At 41.8% G+C, this 20076-nt stretch overlaps 1 protein-coding gene and 35 non-coding genes across 36 annotated transcripts in view; all 36 read right to left on the reverse strand.

Moving 5' to 3' along the window:
- Positions 1–7924, reverse strand: part of LOC129100010 (inositol 1,4,5-trisphosphate receptor type 3-like) — a 28468-nt gene extending 20544 nt beyond the window's left edge. Inside the window, exons 1-8 of the mRNA XM_054609505.1 lie at positions 7887–7924; positions 5978–6122; positions 5725–5869; positions 4661–4875; positions 2924–3044; positions 2296–2350; positions 1959–2124; positions 1306–1464 (exon numbers count right to left, since the gene is read on the reverse strand). Coding sequence (XP_054465480.1) covers positions 1306–1464; positions 1959–2124; positions 2296–2350; positions 2924–3044; positions 4661–4875; positions 5725–5869; positions 5978–6122; positions 7887–7924 — 1044 coding nt within the window. The remainder of the gene's footprint in view (positions 1–1305; positions 1465–1958; positions 2125–2295; positions 2351–2923; positions 3045–4660; positions 4876–5724; positions 5870–5977; positions 6123–7886) is intronic.
- On the reverse strand, positions 7613–7685 carry trnak-uuu (transfer RNA lysine (anticodon UUU)). The gene has a single exon. It is a non-coding gene; the product is annotated as a tRNA-Lys (tRNA).
- Positions 7925–7974: 50 nt separating the features above from the next.
- On the reverse strand, positions 7975–8047 carry trnak-uuu (transfer RNA lysine (anticodon UUU)). The gene has a single exon. It is a non-coding gene; the product is annotated as a tRNA-Lys (tRNA).
- Positions 8048–8335: 288 nt separating this feature from the next.
- Positions 8336–8408, reverse strand: trnak-uuu (transfer RNA lysine (anticodon UUU)). Its single transcript has one exon. It is a non-coding gene; the product is annotated as a tRNA-Lys (tRNA).
- A 289-nt stretch (positions 8409–8697) lies between these two features.
- trnak-uuu (transfer RNA lysine (anticodon UUU)) lies at positions 8698–8770 on the reverse strand. The gene has a single exon. It is a non-coding gene; the product is annotated as a tRNA-Lys (tRNA).
- Positions 8771–9058: 288 nt separating this feature from the next.
- trnak-uuu (transfer RNA lysine (anticodon UUU)) lies at positions 9059–9131 on the reverse strand. Its single transcript has one exon. It is a non-coding gene; the product is annotated as a tRNA-Lys (tRNA).
- A 289-nt stretch (positions 9132–9420) lies between these two features.
- On the reverse strand, positions 9421–9493 carry trnak-uuu (transfer RNA lysine (anticodon UUU)). The gene has a single exon. It is a non-coding gene; the product is annotated as a tRNA-Lys (tRNA).
- A 288-nt stretch (positions 9494–9781) lies between these two features.
- On the reverse strand, positions 9782–9854 carry trnak-uuu (transfer RNA lysine (anticodon UUU)). Its single transcript has one exon. It is a non-coding gene; the product is annotated as a tRNA-Lys (tRNA).
- Positions 9855–10143: 289 nt separating this feature from the next.
- Positions 10144–10216, reverse strand: trnak-uuu (transfer RNA lysine (anticodon UUU)). The gene has a single exon. It is a non-coding gene; the product is annotated as a tRNA-Lys (tRNA).
- A 288-nt stretch (positions 10217–10504) lies between these two features.
- trnak-uuu (transfer RNA lysine (anticodon UUU)) lies at positions 10505–10577 on the reverse strand. The gene has a single exon. It is a non-coding gene; the product is annotated as a tRNA-Lys (tRNA).
- Positions 10578–10864: 287 nt separating this feature from the next.
- trnak-uuu (transfer RNA lysine (anticodon UUU)) lies at positions 10865–10937 on the reverse strand. The gene has a single exon. It is a non-coding gene; the product is annotated as a tRNA-Lys (tRNA).
- Positions 10938–11225: 288 nt separating this feature from the next.
- trnak-uuu (transfer RNA lysine (anticodon UUU)) lies at positions 11226–11298 on the reverse strand. Its single transcript has one exon. It is a non-coding gene; the product is annotated as a tRNA-Lys (tRNA).
- Positions 11299–11587: 289 nt separating this feature from the next.
- Positions 11588–11660, reverse strand: trnak-uuu (transfer RNA lysine (anticodon UUU)). The gene has a single exon. It is a non-coding gene; the product is annotated as a tRNA-Lys (tRNA).
- A 288-nt stretch (positions 11661–11948) lies between these two features.
- trnak-uuu (transfer RNA lysine (anticodon UUU)) lies at positions 11949–12021 on the reverse strand. Its single transcript has one exon. It is a non-coding gene; the product is annotated as a tRNA-Lys (tRNA).
- Positions 12022–12310: 289 nt separating this feature from the next.
- trnak-uuu (transfer RNA lysine (anticodon UUU)) lies at positions 12311–12383 on the reverse strand. The gene has a single exon. It is a non-coding gene; the product is annotated as a tRNA-Lys (tRNA).
- A 288-nt stretch (positions 12384–12671) lies between these two features.
- On the reverse strand, positions 12672–12744 carry trnak-uuu (transfer RNA lysine (anticodon UUU)). Its single transcript has one exon. It is a non-coding gene; the product is annotated as a tRNA-Lys (tRNA).
- A 289-nt stretch (positions 12745–13033) lies between these two features.
- trnak-uuu (transfer RNA lysine (anticodon UUU)) lies at positions 13034–13106 on the reverse strand. Its single transcript has one exon. It is a non-coding gene; the product is annotated as a tRNA-Lys (tRNA).
- A 288-nt stretch (positions 13107–13394) lies between these two features.
- On the reverse strand, positions 13395–13467 carry trnak-uuu (transfer RNA lysine (anticodon UUU)). The gene has a single exon. It is a non-coding gene; the product is annotated as a tRNA-Lys (tRNA).
- Positions 13468–13756: 289 nt separating this feature from the next.
- trnak-uuu (transfer RNA lysine (anticodon UUU)) lies at positions 13757–13829 on the reverse strand. Its single transcript has one exon. It is a non-coding gene; the product is annotated as a tRNA-Lys (tRNA).
- Positions 13830–14117: 288 nt separating this feature from the next.
- Positions 14118–14190, reverse strand: trnak-uuu (transfer RNA lysine (anticodon UUU)). The gene has a single exon. It is a non-coding gene; the product is annotated as a tRNA-Lys (tRNA).
- A 289-nt stretch (positions 14191–14479) lies between these two features.
- On the reverse strand, positions 14480–14552 carry trnak-uuu (transfer RNA lysine (anticodon UUU)). Its single transcript has one exon. It is a non-coding gene; the product is annotated as a tRNA-Lys (tRNA).
- Positions 14553–14840: 288 nt separating this feature from the next.
- Positions 14841–14913, reverse strand: trnak-uuu (transfer RNA lysine (anticodon UUU)). The gene has a single exon. It is a non-coding gene; the product is annotated as a tRNA-Lys (tRNA).
- Positions 14914–15202: 289 nt separating this feature from the next.
- On the reverse strand, positions 15203–15275 carry trnak-uuu (transfer RNA lysine (anticodon UUU)). Its single transcript has one exon. It is a non-coding gene; the product is annotated as a tRNA-Lys (tRNA).
- A 288-nt stretch (positions 15276–15563) lies between these two features.
- Positions 15564–15636, reverse strand: trnak-uuu (transfer RNA lysine (anticodon UUU)). The gene has a single exon. It is a non-coding gene; the product is annotated as a tRNA-Lys (tRNA).
- A 289-nt stretch (positions 15637–15925) lies between these two features.
- Positions 15926–15998, reverse strand: trnak-uuu (transfer RNA lysine (anticodon UUU)). The gene has a single exon. It is a non-coding gene; the product is annotated as a tRNA-Lys (tRNA).
- Positions 15999–16286: 288 nt separating this feature from the next.
- trnak-uuu (transfer RNA lysine (anticodon UUU)) lies at positions 16287–16359 on the reverse strand. The gene has a single exon. It is a non-coding gene; the product is annotated as a tRNA-Lys (tRNA).
- A 289-nt stretch (positions 16360–16648) lies between these two features.
- Positions 16649–16721, reverse strand: trnak-uuu (transfer RNA lysine (anticodon UUU)). The gene has a single exon. It is a non-coding gene; the product is annotated as a tRNA-Lys (tRNA).
- Positions 16722–17009: 288 nt separating this feature from the next.
- trnak-uuu (transfer RNA lysine (anticodon UUU)) lies at positions 17010–17082 on the reverse strand. The gene has a single exon. It is a non-coding gene; the product is annotated as a tRNA-Lys (tRNA).
- Positions 17083–17370: 288 nt separating this feature from the next.
- Positions 17371–17443, reverse strand: trnak-uuu (transfer RNA lysine (anticodon UUU)). The gene has a single exon. It is a non-coding gene; the product is annotated as a tRNA-Lys (tRNA).
- Positions 17444–17732: 289 nt separating this feature from the next.
- Positions 17733–17805, reverse strand: trnak-uuu (transfer RNA lysine (anticodon UUU)). The gene has a single exon. It is a non-coding gene; the product is annotated as a tRNA-Lys (tRNA).
- A 288-nt stretch (positions 17806–18093) lies between these two features.
- Positions 18094–18166, reverse strand: trnak-uuu (transfer RNA lysine (anticodon UUU)). Its single transcript has one exon. It is a non-coding gene; the product is annotated as a tRNA-Lys (tRNA).
- Positions 18167–18454: 288 nt separating this feature from the next.
- Positions 18455–18527, reverse strand: trnak-uuu (transfer RNA lysine (anticodon UUU)). Its single transcript has one exon. It is a non-coding gene; the product is annotated as a tRNA-Lys (tRNA).
- A 289-nt stretch (positions 18528–18816) lies between these two features.
- trnak-uuu (transfer RNA lysine (anticodon UUU)) lies at positions 18817–18889 on the reverse strand. Its single transcript has one exon. It is a non-coding gene; the product is annotated as a tRNA-Lys (tRNA).
- Positions 18890–19177: 288 nt separating this feature from the next.
- trnak-uuu (transfer RNA lysine (anticodon UUU)) lies at positions 19178–19250 on the reverse strand. Its single transcript has one exon. It is a non-coding gene; the product is annotated as a tRNA-Lys (tRNA).
- Positions 19251–19539: 289 nt separating this feature from the next.
- On the reverse strand, positions 19540–19612 carry trnak-uuu (transfer RNA lysine (anticodon UUU)). The gene has a single exon. It is a non-coding gene; the product is annotated as a tRNA-Lys (tRNA).
- A 288-nt stretch (positions 19613–19900) lies between these two features.
- Positions 19901–19973, reverse strand: trnak-uuu (transfer RNA lysine (anticodon UUU)). Its single transcript has one exon. It is a non-coding gene; the product is annotated as a tRNA-Lys (tRNA).
- Positions 19974–20076: the final 103 nt, after the last annotated feature.

The following is a 20076-nucleotide window of genomic DNA, read 5'->3' on the forward strand; positions in this document are numbered from 1 at the left end:
TATCAACTGAAACTAAGAACCGTGTTTTCGTTAGCTTAGAAAGAGCTCTTCATATAAACATAGGGAGCAGGTCCTCCTCACAGAGTCCACCATGTTTCTACCGTAGCCCAGCATGGAGAAACCAAACAAAGACTCTAGAGAGCCTTTCCTGTTTTAGTTATGTTACCTGAAGGCCACAGTAGGAGAGGGATGAATGAGCTGAGGGGTAATCTGCAACCTCATCACTAGATGACACTAAATCCTACACACTGGACTTTTAAAACATGTTTGGAACATTATACCTTTGTTTCACAGTAGAACAAAACAGGAGAGAGAGAGAGTTTAGGCGTGACATGCAAAAACCCAAGCCAAATATGAATCCAAGACAATATATGGTTACACCTTAACCATCTGAGACATCAGCAAGCCCCACACCAACGTTGAGTACAGTAAGTTGAAAATCCCAGATGTAAAGGTTCAAAAAAACATTTGTTTTAGTTTCTGTTAAGCAATTAGTTTCATGAGATATATTCTGATTATCAATAAATATTAGTCTTCTACCAAGAAAATGGTTATTGTGCTGGCTTAAGTAGTGACTTAGAGTTAGTTAGTTTGTTAGTGGTTATACACTGTTAGTTGTTATATAGTTATTTAGAGCAGCTTGGAATGACACTCCACCATCAAGACACCTGTTAGTTCTGAAAGAAAGTAAGCCTTTGGGATTCAGACAATAATTCTCAATAACATTTTCCTCAACTCCATCTATAAACTCTCTCTCAATCTAAAGCTGTATGCTGATGATACTGTACTTTTCACCGCCTCCTCATCCCTCTTTTCCTCCTTAAAAAAATCAGTATTTTGTGTCGAATTTTAGGCATTTGGAAACCCACATATTAGTTGTGGCAGGAACATAAACCATTTTCATGTCCATATATATATATATATATATATATATATATATATATATATATATATATATATATATATATATATATATATATATATATATGAACATAAACCATTTTCATGGCCACATATATGTATATATATATATATACTATAGTGAGTGGAATGATACAAGTAAAGGGGGCTATGACATTGCTTGCTTTTTTGTGATTGTTTCTTAAAAAATTAAAAGACTAGACACAAATGTGAAAAAGGAGCTTCAAGTAAAGGGACAAATCAATATCCTAAATGTCTACTCAGTTCTTTGACACCTTGATGAAGGCTTGTTAAATAAACCTTTTATTTGCTGAATACATCTTGGGAACAGTTCTTTTACCTTTCAATATTAATGCCTATCATGAAATTAAATTTTCTTCCTACCTCTCCTTTCTCCTTCTTGTCCTTCTTCCCATCGCTTCCACTTGAGTTCTTCTTCTCCACCCACAGTTCAGATTTCTCCACCAGCGTTCGGAGACGATCCAGATCTGCCTTGATCAGTTTGTAGTTCTCGACATCCTGCGCCGAGATCAACAACTGGACCTGCAGAATCAACATTTTGGAGGATTAACATTAGTATTTCGCTAACAGTCGGTTGGTCACTGACAAGAACACGTGGAGAGCACTTCAGACATTAGATGTTATGGATGAGCACAAGTACATAGGCAGACATGTGTAAGGAAGGAGTTTTTTGTACAAAATTTCCAATGCCAATTAATGTGGTAACAGCAAGTGTTGAACCAACAGTTAGCCTGAACAGGGACTTGAACCCTGGACCCTCAGATCAAAAGTCTGACACTCTACCAGCTGTGAGAAGGTTTAGGTTGACTGTTCAAAGGTGTTCCAATTAGTGTGGACAGTGGAAAATGCTCACTGCTATGATTTCTGTGTTTTGTATCCTTCATTTGTTTCCTCCTTTACATATTGTGATGACATTAGTTTGAAGGGTGAGACTATTAGTACAAAACGTTGGCTTTTGTCCCACGGTTGATAGTCTTTCCAAAACCTTAACATTGTGTGTGCTATTAATTCTGTACCTGTTTGAAGGTGTGCAGCACTTCCTGTCTCTGGCTGAAGTGTCTGAAAAGCAGCTGCAGGGCTCCAGACACCAGAGGAGGGTAGTCATGCATGGTGAGGTGGGTCAGCACCCGCAGGAACATACGACCGCCTTCATCATCCACCTCCAGGATACTGTTCCCCTTACTGTATTCACACACAACATATCTAAAGTCTACATAGCGATATCTGCTTCTTAAATGTCACAAAAAAATCTAAAATTGTTCAGTAGTGATGCAGGCTTTAATGAATAAAACCCTCATGAATAAATATGTTTATCTACATGTCTACATATGTATCACGTACAGCATTACATACCCAACTCCAAACATAGCCTCCGCCTGCTCGCCAATGTGCTGCAGGTTAATGGTGGCTGAGGAGGGAATAACACACAAAGGGTTAATGAACAACAGGACTGAAGTCCCAAACATTCATTTGTTTTGAGATTATTCATTTCCACATGCAGATTACTTTGATAGTAAAAACACAAATCACATTTGGATCTCATTAACGGGTATGTTAACAAACACGAAATGGAAACAGCGGTGTAAACCCTGCCTCTAGATTTCTTAAGTTATCACTCTAAAAAATGAATTTGAGGTTTTCTAGATTCTACCTATCATTTCCGTGATGACCGGTACATCTGGAAGCATTGGGGGAAGTAACAACACACAACTTTACCAAACTCTGAGGGATGTGTGTTGATCTAGGTCACACACATACACTTTTAAATGACATGTATATTCTGGAAAAAGGTAGGTAAAGTAAAATTTTCCTTTAGCAAATCAGGTAAAAGTCTAGTTAAAAATTTAAATCCCTTTCAGCAGCAAATTCTTACTGTTTATATTATGTTTATATATACAAGTAAAAGAATACTTAACCTGTAAGAGATAAAAGTAGAAAGACAAAACTGAAAGCTCTGTTTCCATTGGCTCTGTGTTTGTACCTGCATGCTCCATGTTAGTGGTGGCGTCGGCATCAGCCATGGGATAAACATCCACAAACTCCTTTTTGAACACAGACAGCAGGAAGGAGATGCGGTAGTCGAGACGAACGTTCAGGATGAACTGATGAAGAGCAGTTAGGTCGAGTTAGAGCTGAGAAACTTATTTTCCCAGTTTGTAAATATATTTTCTCACTTACGTAAGGTCATTAGCAACAAACCTGAAACAACCAAACAGTTTTGTACAACTAGATGAAATTTAAAATGTCTACATTTTGGTGACTAGATGACTGAAATTTAGTTTTGACAAAGTTAAAAGAATTTAACTAAAGTTTGAAAGGTTCTCACCTGCTCTTTTACATATTAAAATGTAATGTTCTCATACAAAATGCATACGTTCATATTAGTATTTTAAACTATTTGGTTTAGGTGTATTGAAATTTTGGTCTTTTGGTATCAAGCTCTGATATTTGCCACTGTCCTTAGATATACATATAGTACACATTGATTTGTAGTTTTGATTGGCTATCATATCTATATTTGTATTACCTGTAATGTTGTCAGCGGTGTAGTTTATTAAAAGTTAATTGCTCCTTTACTTAATCCAGTATTTCAGTTTTATATAATTAATATACAACCAGTGGCCACTGTGACAGAACTTTTGCTAGAAAGTTTATTTATTAAACTTACTTTATTTTATCTTTTTAGAAAAAAAGATGGGATACTTAAAAAACAGGCAAGTACACATGTTTGTAACAAGTAAACTATGAACAAAAACAACTAAAAAAAGAATGAGAAACAAACCAAGCTGAAGAACATTGAACAAAGACATGAACAATTAATATGTTTTCTTCTGTTTTTTCTTGGTTATTCTTTTCCCTTCTTTAACAGTGTAAGACAGGGTGTGGGTCAACGGGGTGCTAATATAAAGATTATAGTATTAACAGGGTCTCATTTAGCACCCCTGCAGATTAACAGTGTTATGGCCTCAGCCACACATGTTAATATTATATTGGAATCTGTTCATTTGATTTTAAGTTTACATTGTCTGGATGAAGTGCGGGCATTTGAACACTGTAGGGTTACACATGCAATTGTAATTTATATATATATCATTTGTTGCTTTGACTTTTAGTTACCGTGGTTGTTGAGGGAGGTCCCTTCCTGGTTGAGCAAAAGCTGAGGCTGAGGACTCTGAAGTCCTGGAGCCAGCTCATCGGGCCAAACCATGTGCTGCCATGTCATGGGGACTTTGGGGTTAATTAGTTTTGCTTTGTCTCTAGTTATGGTTGGTATCCAAACCAAAAGCCATTCCTCGTGGAATTAGAAGTTTGTTCAGTTAACATCTTGTGTAGTTGTTGTAAGTACAGTTATGTTGTGTTGTTCTTTTTTATGGGCCTATTTAACGTTTTTGTATTTTATGACTGAATAAATACCCGGATTTCTTCCAACGACTCCTGTTCCGCAGTTGCCTGAACAGACTGCCAGTCTACAACTTTTTTTTACAACTTTTTACAAAGTTGTTTACAACTTTTGGCTTGTTTGTTGACATTGTCAGGACTTTTTAAATTCAGTTGTATGTAAATTATCAATGTAATTGTTGTACTGGACTTCATTATATTCAGATGTGTTTCTATTTATTTTGACCTTTCTTTTAGTTTACATAAAAGAGATATACTTTATGGCTTTTTGGATTGCATAAGATTGTACCCAAAAAAGTGATTTTGTATTTTTAAATACCTGTAGTATCTCCAGTATCTTTAGCTTGGTGTCCATCACCGTCAGGTCCGTCTTGTCGATACTATCTTTACTGCCTCTCTGTCCGTCAATGGCAAGTCCCGCCCCCAGCCCCGCCCCTCTTGGTCCAGAACCTCCAAATAATGACTGCTTCCTGTTGAGGACCATGGTGGACATAATCTGACCCATCCCATGTATGGAGCGCTTCACATTCTTCCCTTCAGAAAAAAAGAGCAGATATTACTTACAACCCAGTTTATGCTTTTTTTCTCATTTATTTGGGAAGGTGGTCCTCAATTTTATTTAACAATCAGAATTGGGCCTTAAATTACAAACTCTTTCTTAAACCAAAGTGCTTGTCATATCATCTAACAGTGTTTGCATCCCCCTTTCTTTCTGTCGTCCGAATCAGGGGTCTGGAACTGCAAACTTTTCGAAACGAACGATGCAACAATCACGGCCATTTTACGCAGTGATTGGTCAGGTGTGCAAAGGTGTGAAAGTAATGAATCTCTATTCAATTTGTTAGAGACTTCACACTCATAAACATCTCAGCATAGCAGTAATTTAATGGTTAACTGACCAAAACAAAAATTACGGACGGCAGGAGAAGACTGAGAAGAGATCTAGCCAGATGAAGCTCAGCAGAGGAACCAGGTCGCCTGTAATACTAGTGACAACATGTTGACATGTTGATGATGACTTTTACTGTGTGTCAACCAAATTAGGAGGGAAAAAACATTGATTCAGCTATTTTCTGTCCAGGCATGAAAACGATAGTATAAAGTTAACATCATTCAGGAGAATACTTCTACATAGCATCATTGAGAAAAAAACCAAACAGCATATGAAGAAGACCCTTGAGTTATTCAAGAAAATGTACAACTTGTATGTACAACTTGAGCCTTTCTGAAATGTTCATTGAATTAGTTCTTTTTTTTTTAAACCAGTAACAATAAACAAAAAACAAAACAGGTTTTTACAGTCATCAACCTTGATCAACATATTGGAAAAAGAGGAATGTATTTTTTTGTTTAGGTTTACGGTAACCACAGAGCATAGAGTACCTGATCCATCATCATGGAATAAGAGCCCAGCATATCCAGGATGTGGTCTACAGTCGATGATGCCCAGCAGGGTTCTGGTTAGTCTGAGCAGCTCAAAGAAACTGTAGAAACCAAAGTAGATCAAATGTCTGGCCAAACTCACCACCTGGAGAAAAAAAGCAGAAACAATGGAAGTGATCACAGCAGAAAACAGTGAAACTAGAGATAGAGAAAGTTGTAAGATGAGACAGGACGTAGAAGAGCAGGGACTGACCTCGTATGTAAGTTTGTTTTTCTCCTCGTTGTGGAACGGCAGCTCATCGTTCAGAACGTTGTTGAGATATTCCTCCATGAATACCATCGTATTGGAGAACCGGTTCTTCTTATTGTCTCTGCTGTCGTCCATGTTGGAGTCATAACTGAGAAGGACAAACGTCAGAAAAAATGTATATAAAATAAGTCAAAACTTTTTTTACCTGGTTAACTCTGAAAGTTGAAGTAAAGAACATTTCTCCTGTTTGAAACTTTTTCCTGTGATAACTGACAGTCTCCCTGCACACCATAAATTATCTACAAAAAAACTTCACAATGTTCCTGCATATCAGATGATAAACCTACAACTTTTGCCAGCAAAAAACAATAAAACACTCAGTGCTTAGGTAAATATGTGTCATCTGATGCAAAAAATATTCTCATTCTGCCATTTTTGGGACTGACCAAATAGCTTGACTTCCATTACCACCACTTCTGGACTGAAAAAAGGTAGACACGGATTTGCATGCAGCCTGGGGTACCCAAGATGGGTTGTAATCAGATTTGTCATCTGGCGGAAAGAGACACATATATGTGGCCAAGTGTAAATAAAAGTGTACAGATGAGGTGTATATAGGGTAAACAGCAACAGACTGTAACAGAACCTGCAGACCTCCATGAATGATGATGTGTCCATTCAGTTATACTGGTCCAAAGAGGAAATTAGTATTTGTTGGGTGAATGGGACAATGACTTCCCAAATGCATCACCCTTTCATATAAACAAACCTCCACGTATAATGATGATGATATCAACAGTGACTGATCAACAGTTGTGTAACTCAATGACCTCCATGAATGGAATTGGGAAAGGTAGACCCTGATTGACATGTAGCTCGGGTAAGCCAAGACGGACGAAATTACATTTGTCGGCTAAGTGCAAATTACACTGTTGTAGTAGTGAAACAAATGTTCCCAGAAAAGCTGAAAGTGCTGCGGAAGGACAAGCACAAATTCACCATGGCAACAAGCACACTGTTGACCTCCTTGAGTGATGTCGGCAGGAAACCGAAGAGACAAGTCAAACCAACATCAAAATTGATGCTTGTAAAACTGTGATTTTTCTAGCGAAAACCATCACATTCTGGAATGAAGACAATGACGATAATGACTGGAGGCGGTTTGAGACTGACAGCCTTGGAAAGCCAGGATAGATGAGATTAAATCCGTTGGCTGAATGTGAATGGAAGGGTCCTTACAAATGTGGCTTTAACGACTTGTGGGAGAACCATACGTGTTCCCGGAAAGTAAAAAGTTGCTGATGCCTGCCAAAGGCATTTGCCTTCTAAAACAACAAGCACAACATGTAAGTCCTGCACACCTCCATGGATAATGATGAACACTACACATATGTAACACCAACATTAAACTTCAGAAAACAGTTTTGGCCATTAGCATCATCTCCTGGACTGGATCTTCAAGTTTGAACCTGAGAAAGCCATAACAGTCTGTTGTGTTAGTAAGACACAGGTTCTCAGAGTCACAATGCGCTTCAATCGGCCAAATGCATATCTCACCTGAGGCAACAAGCAGACTCTGGACCCCCATGAATGATGGTGCCCAACCAAATGGCAAAGTCTCACCAGCATTAAACATTACGCCTGAACAGGGACTTGAACCCTGGACCCTCAGATTAAAAGTCTGATGCTCTACCGACTGAGCTATCCAGGCTTCAAAAAGGGTATTTTTTCACACGACAAATTGTGCGAGATAAAAGCACAAGGACCTTGTCCTTTGCCACCATATCCTGGACTGGTGGAGTGGTATGCATTCTGGTAAAACCATAGAAGTCTGAAGGTGCTGATGTCTATCTGAAATTAGTAACACACATATTACTAGAAAATCAGAATGTGTTTGGTTGGCCAAATGTACCACTCACCCATGGCCACAAGCACACTCTGGACCTCCATGAATGAAGGTGGCCAACCAAACAGACAAGTCACACCAGCATTAAACATTACGCCTGAACAGGGACTTGAACCCTGGACCCTCAGATTAAAAGTCTGATGCTCTACCGACTGAGCTATCCAGGCTTCAAAAAGGGTATTTTTTCACACGAAAAATTACGCGAGATAAAAGCACAAGGACCTTGTCCTTTGCCACCATATCCTGGACTGGTGGAGTGGTATGCACTCTGGTAAAACCATAGAAATCTAAAGGTGCTGATGTCAAATCCAATTCAGTAACAAACATGTTCTCAGAGTCACAATGCCCTTCAATCGGCCAAATGCATATCTCACCTGACGCAACAAGAACATTCTGGACCCCGATGAATGATGGTGCCCAACCAAACAGTAAAGTCTCACCAGCATTAAACGTTACGCCTGAACAGGGACTTGAACCCTGGACCCTCAGATTAAAAGTCTGATGCTCTACCGACTGAGCTATCCAGGCTTCAAAAAGGGTATTTTTTCACACGACAAATTGTGCGAGATAAAAGCATAAGGACCTTGTCCTTTAACACCATATCCTGGACTGGAGGAGTGGTATGCATTCTGGTAAAACCATAGAAGTCTGAAGGTGCTGATGTCTATCTGAAATTAGTAACACACATATTACTAGAAAATCTGAATGTGTTTGGTCGGCCAAATGCATATCTCACCCATGGCCACAAGCACACTCTGGACCTCCATGAATGAAGGTGGCCAACCAAACAGACAAGTCACACCAGCATTAAACATTACGCCTGAACAGGGACTTGAACCCTGGACCCTCAGATTAAAAGTCTGATGCTCTACCGACTGAGCTATCCAGGCTTCAAAAAGGGTATTTTTTCACACGAAAAATTACGCGAGATAAAAGCACAAGGACCTTGTCCTTTGCCACCATATCCTGGACTGGTGGAGTGGTATGCACTCTGGTAAAACCATAGAAATCTAAAGGTGCTGATGTCAAATCCAATTCAGTAACAAACATGTTCTCAGAGTCACAATGCCCTTCAATCGGCCAAATGCATATCTCACCTGACGCAACAAGAACACTGTGGACCCACATGAATGATGGTGCCCAACCAAACAGTAAAGTCTCACCAGCATTAAACGTTACGCCTGAACAGGGACTTGAACCCTGGACCCTCAGATTAAAAGTCTGATGCTCTACCGACTGAGCTATCCAGGCTTCAAAAAGGGTATTTTTTCACACGACAAATTGTGCGAGATAAAAGCATAAGGACCTTGTCCTTTAACACCATATCCTGGACTGGAGGAGTGGTATGCATTCTGGTAAAACCATAGAAGTCTGAAGGTGCTGATGTCTATCTGAAATTAGTAACACACATATTACTAGAAAATCTGAATGTGTTTGGTCGGCCAAATGCATATCTCACCCATGGCCACAAGCACACTCTGGACCTCCATGAATGAAGGTGGCCAACCAAACAGACAAGTCACACCAGCATTAAACATTACGCCTGAACAGGGACTTGAACCCTGGACCCTCAGATTAAAAGTCTGATGCTCTACCGACTGAGCTATCCAGGCTTCAAAAAGGGTATTTTTTCACACGAAAAATTACGCGAGATAAAAGCACAAGGACCTTGTCCTTTGCCACCATATCCTGGACTGGTGGAGTGGTATGCACTCTGGTAAAACCATAGAAATCTAAAGGTGCTGATGTCAAATCCAATTCAGTAACAAACATGTTCTCAGAGTCACAATGCGCTTCAATCGGCCAAATGCATATCTCACCTGAGGCAACAAGCACACTCTGGACCCCCATGAATGATGGTGCCCAACCAAACAGTAAAGTCTCACCAGCATTAAACGTTACGCCTGAACAGGGACTTGAACCCTGGACCCTCAGATTAAAAGTCTGATGCTCTACCGACTGAGCTATCCAGGCTTCAAAAAGGGTATTTTTTCACACGACAAATTGTGCGAGATAAAAGCATAAGGACCTTGTCCTTTAACACCATATCCTGGACTGGAGGAGTGGTATGCATTCTCGTAAAACCATAGAAGTCTGAAGGTGCTGATGTCTATCTGAAATTAGTAACACACATATTACTAGAAAATCTGAATGTGTTTGGTCGGCCAAATGCATATCTCACCCATGGCCACAAGCACACTCTGGACCTCCATGAATGAAGGTGGCCAACCAAACAGACAAGTCACACCAGCATTAAACATTACGCCTGAACAGGGACTTGAACCCTGGACCCTCAGATTAAAAGTCTGATGCTCTACCGACTGAGCTATCCAGGCTTCAAAAAGGGTATTTTTTCACACGAAAAATTACGCGAGATAAAAGCACAAGGACCTTGTCCTTTAACACCATATCCTGGACTGGTGGAGTGGTATGCACTCTGGTAAAACCATAGAAATCTAAAGGTGCTGATGTCAAATCCAATTCAGTAACAAACATGTTCTCAGAGTCACAATGCCCTTCAATCGGCCAAATGCATATCTCACCTGACGCAACAAGAACACTCTGGACCCCCATGAATGATGGTGCCCAACCAAACAGTAAAGTCTCACCAGCATTAAACGTTACGCCTGAACAGGGACTTGAACCCTGGACCCTCAGATTAAAAGTCTGATGCTCTACCGACTGAGCTATCCAGGCTTCAAAAAGGGTATTTTTTCACACGACAAATTGTGCGAGATAAAAGCATAAGGACCTTGTCCTTTAACACCATATCCTGGACTGGAGGAGTGGTATGCATTCTGGTAAAACCATAGAAGTCTGAAGGTGCTGATGTCAAATCTGAAATTAGTAACAAACATGTTCTAGAAAATCTGAATGTGTTCAATCGGCCAAATGCATATCTCACCTGGCAACAAGCAGACTCTGGACCCCCATGAATGATGGTGCCCAACCAAACAGTAAAGTCTCACCAGCATTAAACATTACGCCTGAACAGGGACTTGAACCCTGGACCCTCAGATTAAAAGTCTGATGCTCTACCGACTGAGCTATCCAGGCTTCAAAAAGGGTATTTCTTCACACGAAAAATTACGTGAGATAAAAGCACAAGGACCTTGTCCTTTGCCACCATATCCTGGACTGGTGGAGTGGTATGCACTCTGGTAAAACCATAGAAATCTAAAGGTGCTGATGTCAAATCCAATTCAGTAACAAACATGTTCTCAGAGTCACAATGCGCTTCAATCGGCCAAATGCATATCTCACCTGATGCAACAAGAACACTGTGGACCCCCATGAATGATGGTGCCCAACCAAACAGTAAAGTCTCACCAGCATTAAACATTACGCCTGAACAGGGACTTGAACCCTGGACCCTCAGATTAAAAGTCTGATGCTCTACCGACTGAGCTATCCAGGCTTCAAAAAGGGTATTTTTTCACACGACAAATTGTGCGAGATAAAAGCATAAGGACCTTGTCCTTTAACACCATATCCTGGACTGGAGGAGTGGTATGCATTCTGGTAAAACCATAGAAGTCTGAAGGTGCTGATGTCTATCTGAAATTAGTAACACACATATTACTAGAAAATCTGAATGTGTTTGGTCGGCCAAATGCATATCTCACCCATGGCCACAAGCACACTCTGGACCTCCATGAATGAAGGTGGCCAACCAAACAGACAAGTCACACCAGCATTAAACATTACGCCTGAACAGGGACTTGAACCCTGGACCCTCAGATTAAAAGTCTGATGCTCTACCGACTGAGCTATCCAGGCTTCAAAAAGGGTATTTTTTCACACGAAAAATTACGCGAGATAAAAGCACAAGGACCTTGTCCTTTGCCACCATATCCTGGACTGGTGGAGTGGTATGCACTCTGGTAAAACCATAGAAATCTAAAGGTGCTGATGTCAAATCCAATTCAGTAACAAACATGTTCTCAGAGTCACAATGCCCTTCAATCGGCCAAATGCATATCTCACCTGACGCAACAAGAACACTGTGGACCCCCATGAATGATGGTGCCCAACCAAACAGTAAAGTCTCACCAGCATTAAACGTTACGCCTGAACAGGGACTTGAACCCTGGACCCTCAGATTAAAAGTCTGATGCTCTACCGACTGAGCTATCCAGGCTTCAAAAAGGGTATTTTTTCACACGACAAATTGTGCGAGATAAAAGCATAAGGACCTTGTCCTTTAACACCATATCCTGGACTGGAGGAGTGGTATGCATTCTCGTAAAACCATAGAAGTCTGAAGGTGCTGATGTCTATCTGAAATTAGTAACACACATATTACTAGAAAATCTGAATGTGTTTGGTCGGCCAAATGCATATCTCACCCATGGCCACAAGCACACTCTGGACCTCCATGAATGAAGGTGGCCAACCAAACAGACAAGTCACACCAGCATTAAACATTACGCCTGAACAGGGACTTGAACCCTGGACCCTCAGATTAAAAGTCTGATGCTCTACCGACTGAGCTATCCAGGCTTCAAAAAGGGTATTTTTTCACACGAAAAATTACGCGAGATAAAAGCACAAGGACCTTGTCCTTTGCCACCATATCCTGGACTGGTGGAGTGGTATGCACTCTGGTAAAACCATAGAAATCTAAAGGTGCTGATGTCAAATCCAATTCAGTAACAAACATGTTCTCAGAGTCACAATGCCCTTCAATCGGCCAAATGCATATCTCACCTGACGCAACAAGAACACTGTGGACCCACATGAATGATGGTGCCCAACCAAACAGTAAAGTCTCACCAGCATTAAACGTTACGCCTGAACAGGGACTTGAACCCTGGACCCTCAGATTAAAAGTCTGATGCTCTACCGACTGAGCTATCCAGGCTTCAAAAAGGGTATTTTTTCACACGACAAATTGTGCGAGATAAAAGCATAAGGACCTTGTCCTTTAACACCATATCCTGGACTGGAGGAGTGGTATGCATTCTCGTAAAACCATAGAAGTCTGAAGGTGCTGATGTCTATCTGAAATTAGTAACACACATATTACTAGAAAATCTGAATGTGTTTGGTCGGCCAAATGCATATCTCACCCATGGCCACAAGCACACTCTGGACCTCCATGAATGAAGGTGGCCAACCAAACAGACAAGTCACACCAGCATTAAACATTACGCCTGAACAGGGACTTGAACCCTGGACCCTCAGATTAAAAGTCTGATGCTCTACCGACTGAGCTATCCAGGCTTCAAAAAGGGTATTTTTTCACACGAAAAATTACGCGAGATAAAAGCACAAGGACCTTGTCCTTTGCCACCATATCCTGGACTGGTGGAGTGGTATGCACTCTGGTAAAACCATAGAAATCTAAAGGTGCTGATGTCAAATCCAATTCAGTAACAAACATGTTCTCAGAGTCACAATGCCCTTCAATCGGCCAAATGCATATCTCACCTGACGCAACAAGCACACTCTGGACCCCCATGAATGATGGTGCCCAACCAAACAGTAAAGTCTCACCAGCATTAAACGTTACGCCTGAACAGGGACTTGAACCCTGGACCCTCAGATTAAAAGTCTGATGCTCTACCGACTGAGCTATCCAGGCTTCAAAAAGGGTATTTTTTCACACGACAAATTGTGCGAGATAAAAGCATAAGGACCTTGTCCTTTAACACCATATCCTGGACTGGAGGAGTGGTATGCATTCTCGTAAAACCATAGAAGTCTGAAGGTGCTGATGTCTATCTGAAATTAGTAACACACATATTACTAGAAAATCTGAATGTGTTTGGTCGGCCAAATGCATATCTCACCCATGGCCACAAGCACACTCTGGACCTCCATGAATGAAGGTGGCCAACCAAACAGACAAGTCACACCAGCATTAAACATTACGCCTGAACAGGGACTTGAACCCTGGACCCTCAGATTAAAAGTCTGATGCTCTACCGACTGAGCTATCCAGGCTTCAAAAAGGGTATTTTTTCACACGAAAAATTACGCGAGATAAAAGCACAAGGACCTTGTCCTTTGCCACCATATCCTGGACTGGTGGAGTGGTATGCACTCTGGTAAAACCATAGAAATCTAAAGGTGCTGATGTCAAATCCAATTCAGTAACAAACATGTTCTCAGAGTCACAATGCCCTTCAATCGGCCAAATGCATATCTCACCTGACGCAACAAGAACACTCTGGACCCCCATGAATGATGGTGCCCAACCAAACAGTAAAGTCTCACCAGCATTAAACATTACGCCTGAACAGGGACTTGAACCCTGGACCCTCAGATTAAAAGTCTGATGCTCTACCGACTGAGCTATCCAGGCTTCAAAAAGGGTATTTTTTCACACGACAAATTGTGCGAGATAAAAGCATAAGGACCTTGTCCTTTAACACCATATCCTGGACTGGAGGAGTGGTATGCATTCTGGTAAAACCATAGAAGTCTGAAGGTGCTGATGTCTATCTGAAATTAGTAACACACATATTACTAGAAAATCAGAATGTGTTTGGTCGGCCAAATGCATATCTCACCCATGGCCACAAGCACACTCTGGACCTCCATGAATGATGGTGCCCAACCAAACAGACAAGTCACACCAGCATTAAACATTACGCCTGAACAGGGACTTGAACCCTGGACCCTCAGATTAAAAGTCTGATGCTCTACCGACTGAGCTATCCAGGCTTCAAAAAGGGTATTTTTTCACACGAAAAATTACGCGAGATAAAAGCACAAGGACCTTGTCCTTTGCCACCATATCCTGGACTGGTGGAGTGGTATGCACTCTGGTAAAACCATAGAAATCTAAAGGTGCTGATGTCAAATCCAATTCAGTAACAAACATGTTCTCAGAGTCACAATGCCCTTCAATCGGCCAAATGCATATCTCACCTGACGCAACAAGAACACTGTGGACCCACATGAATGATGGTGCCCAACCAAACAGTAAAGTCTCACCAGCATTAAACGTTACGCCTGAACAGGGACTTGAACCCTGGACCCTCAGATTAAAAGTCTGATGCTCTACCGACTGAGCTATCCAGGCTTCAAAAAGGGTATTTTTTCACACGACAAATTGTGCGAGATAAAAGCATAAGGACCTTGTCCTTTAACACCATATCCTGGACTGGAGGAGTGGTATGCATTCTCGTAAAACCATAGAAGTCTGAAGGTGCTGATGTCTATCTGAAATTAGTAACACACATATTACTAGAAAATCTGAATGTGTTTGGTCGGCCAAATGCATATCTCACCCATGGCCACAAGCACACTCTGGACCTCCATGAATGAAGGTGGCCAACCAAACAGACAAGTCACACCAGCATTAAACATTACGCCTGAACAGGGACTTGAACCCTGGACCCTCAGATTAAAAGTCTGATGCTCTACCGACTGAGCTATCCAGGCTTCAAAAAGGGTATTTTTTCACACGAAAAATTACGCGAGATAAAAGCACAAGGACCTTGTCCTTTGCCACCATATCCTGGACTGGTGGAGTGGTATGCACTCTGGTAAAACCATAGAAATCTAAAGGTGCTGATGTCAAATCCAATTCAGTAACAAACATGTTCTCAGAGTCACAATGCCCTTCAATCGGCCAAATGCATATCTCACCTGACGCAACAAGAACACTGTGGACCCACATGAATGATGGTGCCCAACCAAACAGTAAAGTCTCACCAGCATTAAACGTTACGCCTGAACAGGGACTTGAACCCTGGACCCTCAGATTAAAAGTCTGATGCTCTACCGACTGAGCTATCCAGGCTTCAAAAAGGGTATTTTTTCACACGACAAATTGTGCGAGATAAAAGCATAAGGACCTTGTCCTTTAACACCATATCCTGGACTGGAGGAGTGGTATGCATTCTCGTAAAACCATAGAAGTCTGAAGGTGCTGATGTCTATCTGAAATTAGTAACACACATATTACTAGAAAATCTGAATGTGTTTGGTCGGCCAAATGCATATCTCACCCATGGCCACAAGCACACTCTGGACCTCCATGAATGAAGGTGGCCAACCAAACAGACAAGTCACACCAGCATTAAACATTACGCCTGAACAGGGACTTGAACCCTGGACCCTCAGATTAAAAGTCTGATGCTCTACCGACTGAGCTATCCAGGCTTCAAAAAGGGTATTTTTTCACACGAAAAATTACGCGAGATAAAAGCACAAGGACCTTGTCCTTTGCCACCATATCCTGGACTGGTGGAGTGGTATGCACTCTGGTAAAACCATAGAAATCTAAAGGTGCTGATGTCAAATCCAATTCAGTAACAAACATGTTCTCAGAGTCACAATGCCCTTCAATCGGCCAAATGCATATCTCACCTGACGCAACAAGAACACTGTGGACCCACATGAATGATGGTGCCCAACCAAACAGTAAAGTCTCACCAGCATTAAACGTTACGCCTGAACAGGGACTTGAACCCTGGACCCTCAGATTAAAAGTCTGATGCTCTACCGACTGAGCTATCCAGGCTTCAAAAAGGGTATTTTTTCACACGACAAATTGTGCGAGATAAAAGCATAAGGACCTTGTCCTTTAACACCATATCCTGGACTGGAGGAGTGGTATGCATTCTCGTAAAACCATAGAAGTCTGAAGGTGCTGATGTCTATCTGAAATTAGTAACACACATATTACTAGAAAATCTGAATGTGTTTGGTCGGCCAAATGCATATCTCACCCATGGCCACAAGCACACTCTGGACCTCCATGAATGAAGGTGGCCAACCAAACAGACAAGTCACACCAGCATTAAACATTACGCCTGAACAGGGACTTGAACCCTGGACCCTCAGATTAAAAGTCTGATGCTCTACCGACTGAGCTATCCAGGCTTCAAAAAGGGTATTTTTTCACACGAAAAATTACGCGAGATAAAAGCACAAGGACCTTGTCCTTTGCCACCATATCCTGGACTGGTGGAGTGGTATGCACTCTGGTAAAACCATAGAAATCTAAAGGTGCTGATGTCAAATCCAATTCAGTAACAAACATGTTCTCAGAGTCACAATGCCCTTCAATCGGCCAAATGCATATCTCACCTGACGCAACAAGCACACTCTGGACCCCCATGAATGATGGTGCCCAACCAAACAGTAAAGTCTCACCAGCATTAAACATTACGCCTGAACAGGGACTTGAACCCTGGACCCTCAGATTAAAAGTCTGATGCTCTACCGACTGAGCTATCCAGGCTTCAAAAAGGGTATTTTTTCACACGAAAAATTACGCGAGATAAAAGCACAAGGACCTTGTCCTTTAACACCATATCCTGGACTGGTGGAGTGGTATGCACTCTGGTAAAACCATAGAAATCTAAAGGTGCTGATGTCAAATCCAATTCAGTAACAAACATGTTCTCAGAGTCACAATGCCCTTCAATCGGCCAAATGCATATCTCACCTGACGCAACAAGAACACTGTGGACCCCCATGAATGATGGTGCCCAACCAAACAGTAAAGTCTCACCAGCATTAAACGTTACGCCTGAACAGGGACTTGAACCCTGGACCCTCAGATTAAAAGTCTGATGCTCTACCGACTGAGCTATCCAGGCTTCAAAAAGGGTATTTTTTCACACGACAAATTGTGCGAGATAAAAGCATAAGGACCTTGTCCTTTAACACCATATCCTGGACTGGAGGAGTGGTATGCATTCTCGTAAAACCATAGAAGTCTGAAGGTGCTGATGTCTATCTGAAATTAGTAACACACATATTACTAGAAAATCTGAATGTGTTTGGTCGGCCAAATGCATATCTCACCCATGGCCACAAGCACACTCTGGACCTCCATGAATGAAGGTGGCCAACCAAACAGACAAGTCACACCAGCATTAAACATTACGCCTGAACAGGGACTTGAACCCTGGACCCTCAGATTAAAAGTCTGATGCTCTACCGACTGAGCTATCCAGGCTTCAAAAAGGGTATTTTTTCACACGAAAAATTACGCGAGATAAAAGCACAAGGACCTTGTCCTTTGCCACCATATCCTGGACTGGTGGAGTGGTATGCACTCTGGTAAAACCATAGAAATCTAAAGGTGCTGATGTCAAATCCAATTCAGTAACAAACATGTTCTCAGAGTCACAATGCCCTTCAATCGGCCAAATGCATATCTCACCTGACGCAACAAGAACACTCTGGACCCCCATGAATGATGGTGCCCAACCAAACAGTAAAGTCTCACCAGCATTAAACATTACGCCTGAACAGGGACTTGAACCCTGGACCCTCAGATTAAAAGTCTGATGCTCTACCGACTGAGCTATCCAGGCTTCAAAAAGGGTATTTTTTCACACGAAAAATTACGCGAGATAAAAGCACAAGGACCTTGTCCTTTAACACCATATCCTGGACTGGTGGAGTGGTATGCACTCTGGTAAAACCATAGAAATCTAAAGGTGCTGATGTCAAATCCAATTCAGTAACAAACATGTTCTCAGAGTCACAATGCCCTTCAATCGGCCAAATGCATATCTCACCTGACGCAACAAGAACACTGTGGACCCCCATGAATGATGGTGCCCAACCAAACAGTAAAGTCTCACCAGCATTAAACATTACGCCTGAACAGGGACTTGAACCCTGGACCCTCAGATTAAAAGTCTGATGCTCTACCGACTGAGCTATCCAGGCTTCAAAAAGGGTATTTTTTCACACGACAAATTGTGCGAGATAAAAGCATAAGGACCTTGTCCTTTAACACCATATCCTGGACTGGAGGAGTGGTATGCATTCTCGTAAAACCATAGAAGTCTGAAGGTGCTGATGTCTATCTGAAATTAGTAACACACATATTACTAGAAAATCTGAATGTGTTTGGTCGGCCAAATGCATATCTCACCCATGGCCACAAGCACACTCTGGACCTCCATGAATGAAGGTGGCCAACCAAACAGACAAGTCACACCAGCATTAAACATTACGCCTGAACAGGGACTTGAACCCTGGACCCTCAGATTAAAAGTCTGATGCTCTACCGACTGAGCTATCCAGGCTTCAAAAAGGGTATTTTTTCACACGAAAAATTACGCGAGATAAAAGCACAAGGACCTTGTCCTTTGCCACCATATCCTGGACTGGTGGAGTGGTATGCACTCTGGTAAAACCATAGAAATCTAAAGGTGCTGATGTCAAATCCAATTCAGTAACAAACATGTTCTCAGAGTCACAATGCCCTTCAATCGGCCAAATGCATATCTCACCTGACGCAACAAGAACACTGTGGACCCCCATGAATGATGGTGCCCAACCAAACAGTAAAGTCTCACCAGCATTAAACGTTACGCCTGAACAGGGACTTGAACCCTGGACCCTCAGATTAAAAGTCTGATGCTCTACCGACTGAGCTATCCAGGCTTCAAAAAGGGTATTTTTTCACACGACAAATTGTGCGAGATAAAAGCATAAGGACCTTGTCCTTTAACACCATATCCTGGACTGGAGGAGTGGTATGCATTCTGGTAAAACCATAGAAGTCTGAAGGTGCTGATGTCTATCTGAAATTAGTAACACACATATTACTAGAAAATCTGAATGTGTTTGGTCGGCCAAATGCATATCTCACCCATGGCCACAAGCACACTCTGGACCTCCATGAATGAAGGTGGCCAACCAAACAGACAAGTCACACCAGCATTAAACATTACGCCTGAACAGGGACTTGAACCCTGGACCCTCAGATTAAAAGTCTGATGCTCTACCGACTGAGCTATCCAGGCTTCAAAAAGGGTATTTTTTCACACGAAAAATTACGCGAGATAAAAGCACAAGGACCTTGTCCTTTGCCACCATATCCTGGACTGGTGGAGTGGTATGCACTCTGGTAAAACCATAGAAATCTAAAGGTGCTGATGTCAAATCCAATTCAGTAACAAACATGTTCTCAGAGTCACAATGCCCTTCAATCGGCCAAATGCATATCTCACCTGACGCAACAAGAACACTGTGGACCCCCATGAATGATGGTGCCCAACCAAACAGTAAAGTCTCACCAGCATTAAACGTTACGCCTGAACAGGGACTTGAACCCTGGACCCTCAGATTAAAAGTCTGATGCTCTACCGACTGAGCTATCCAGGCTTCAAAAAGGGTATTTTTTCACACGACAAATTGTGCGAGATAAAAGCATAAGGACCTTGTCCTTTAACACCATATCCTGGACTGGAGGAGTGGTATGCATTCT

The sequence above is a fragment of the Anoplopoma fimbria genome, chromosome 12 (genome assembly GCF_027596085.1).
Source record: "Anoplopoma fimbria isolate UVic2021 breed Golden Eagle Sablefish chromosome 12, Afim_UVic_2022, whole genome shotgun sequence".
Classification (NCBI taxonomy): domain Eukaryota; kingdom Metazoa; phylum Chordata; class Actinopteri; order Perciformes; family Anoplopomatidae; genus Anoplopoma; species Anoplopoma fimbria.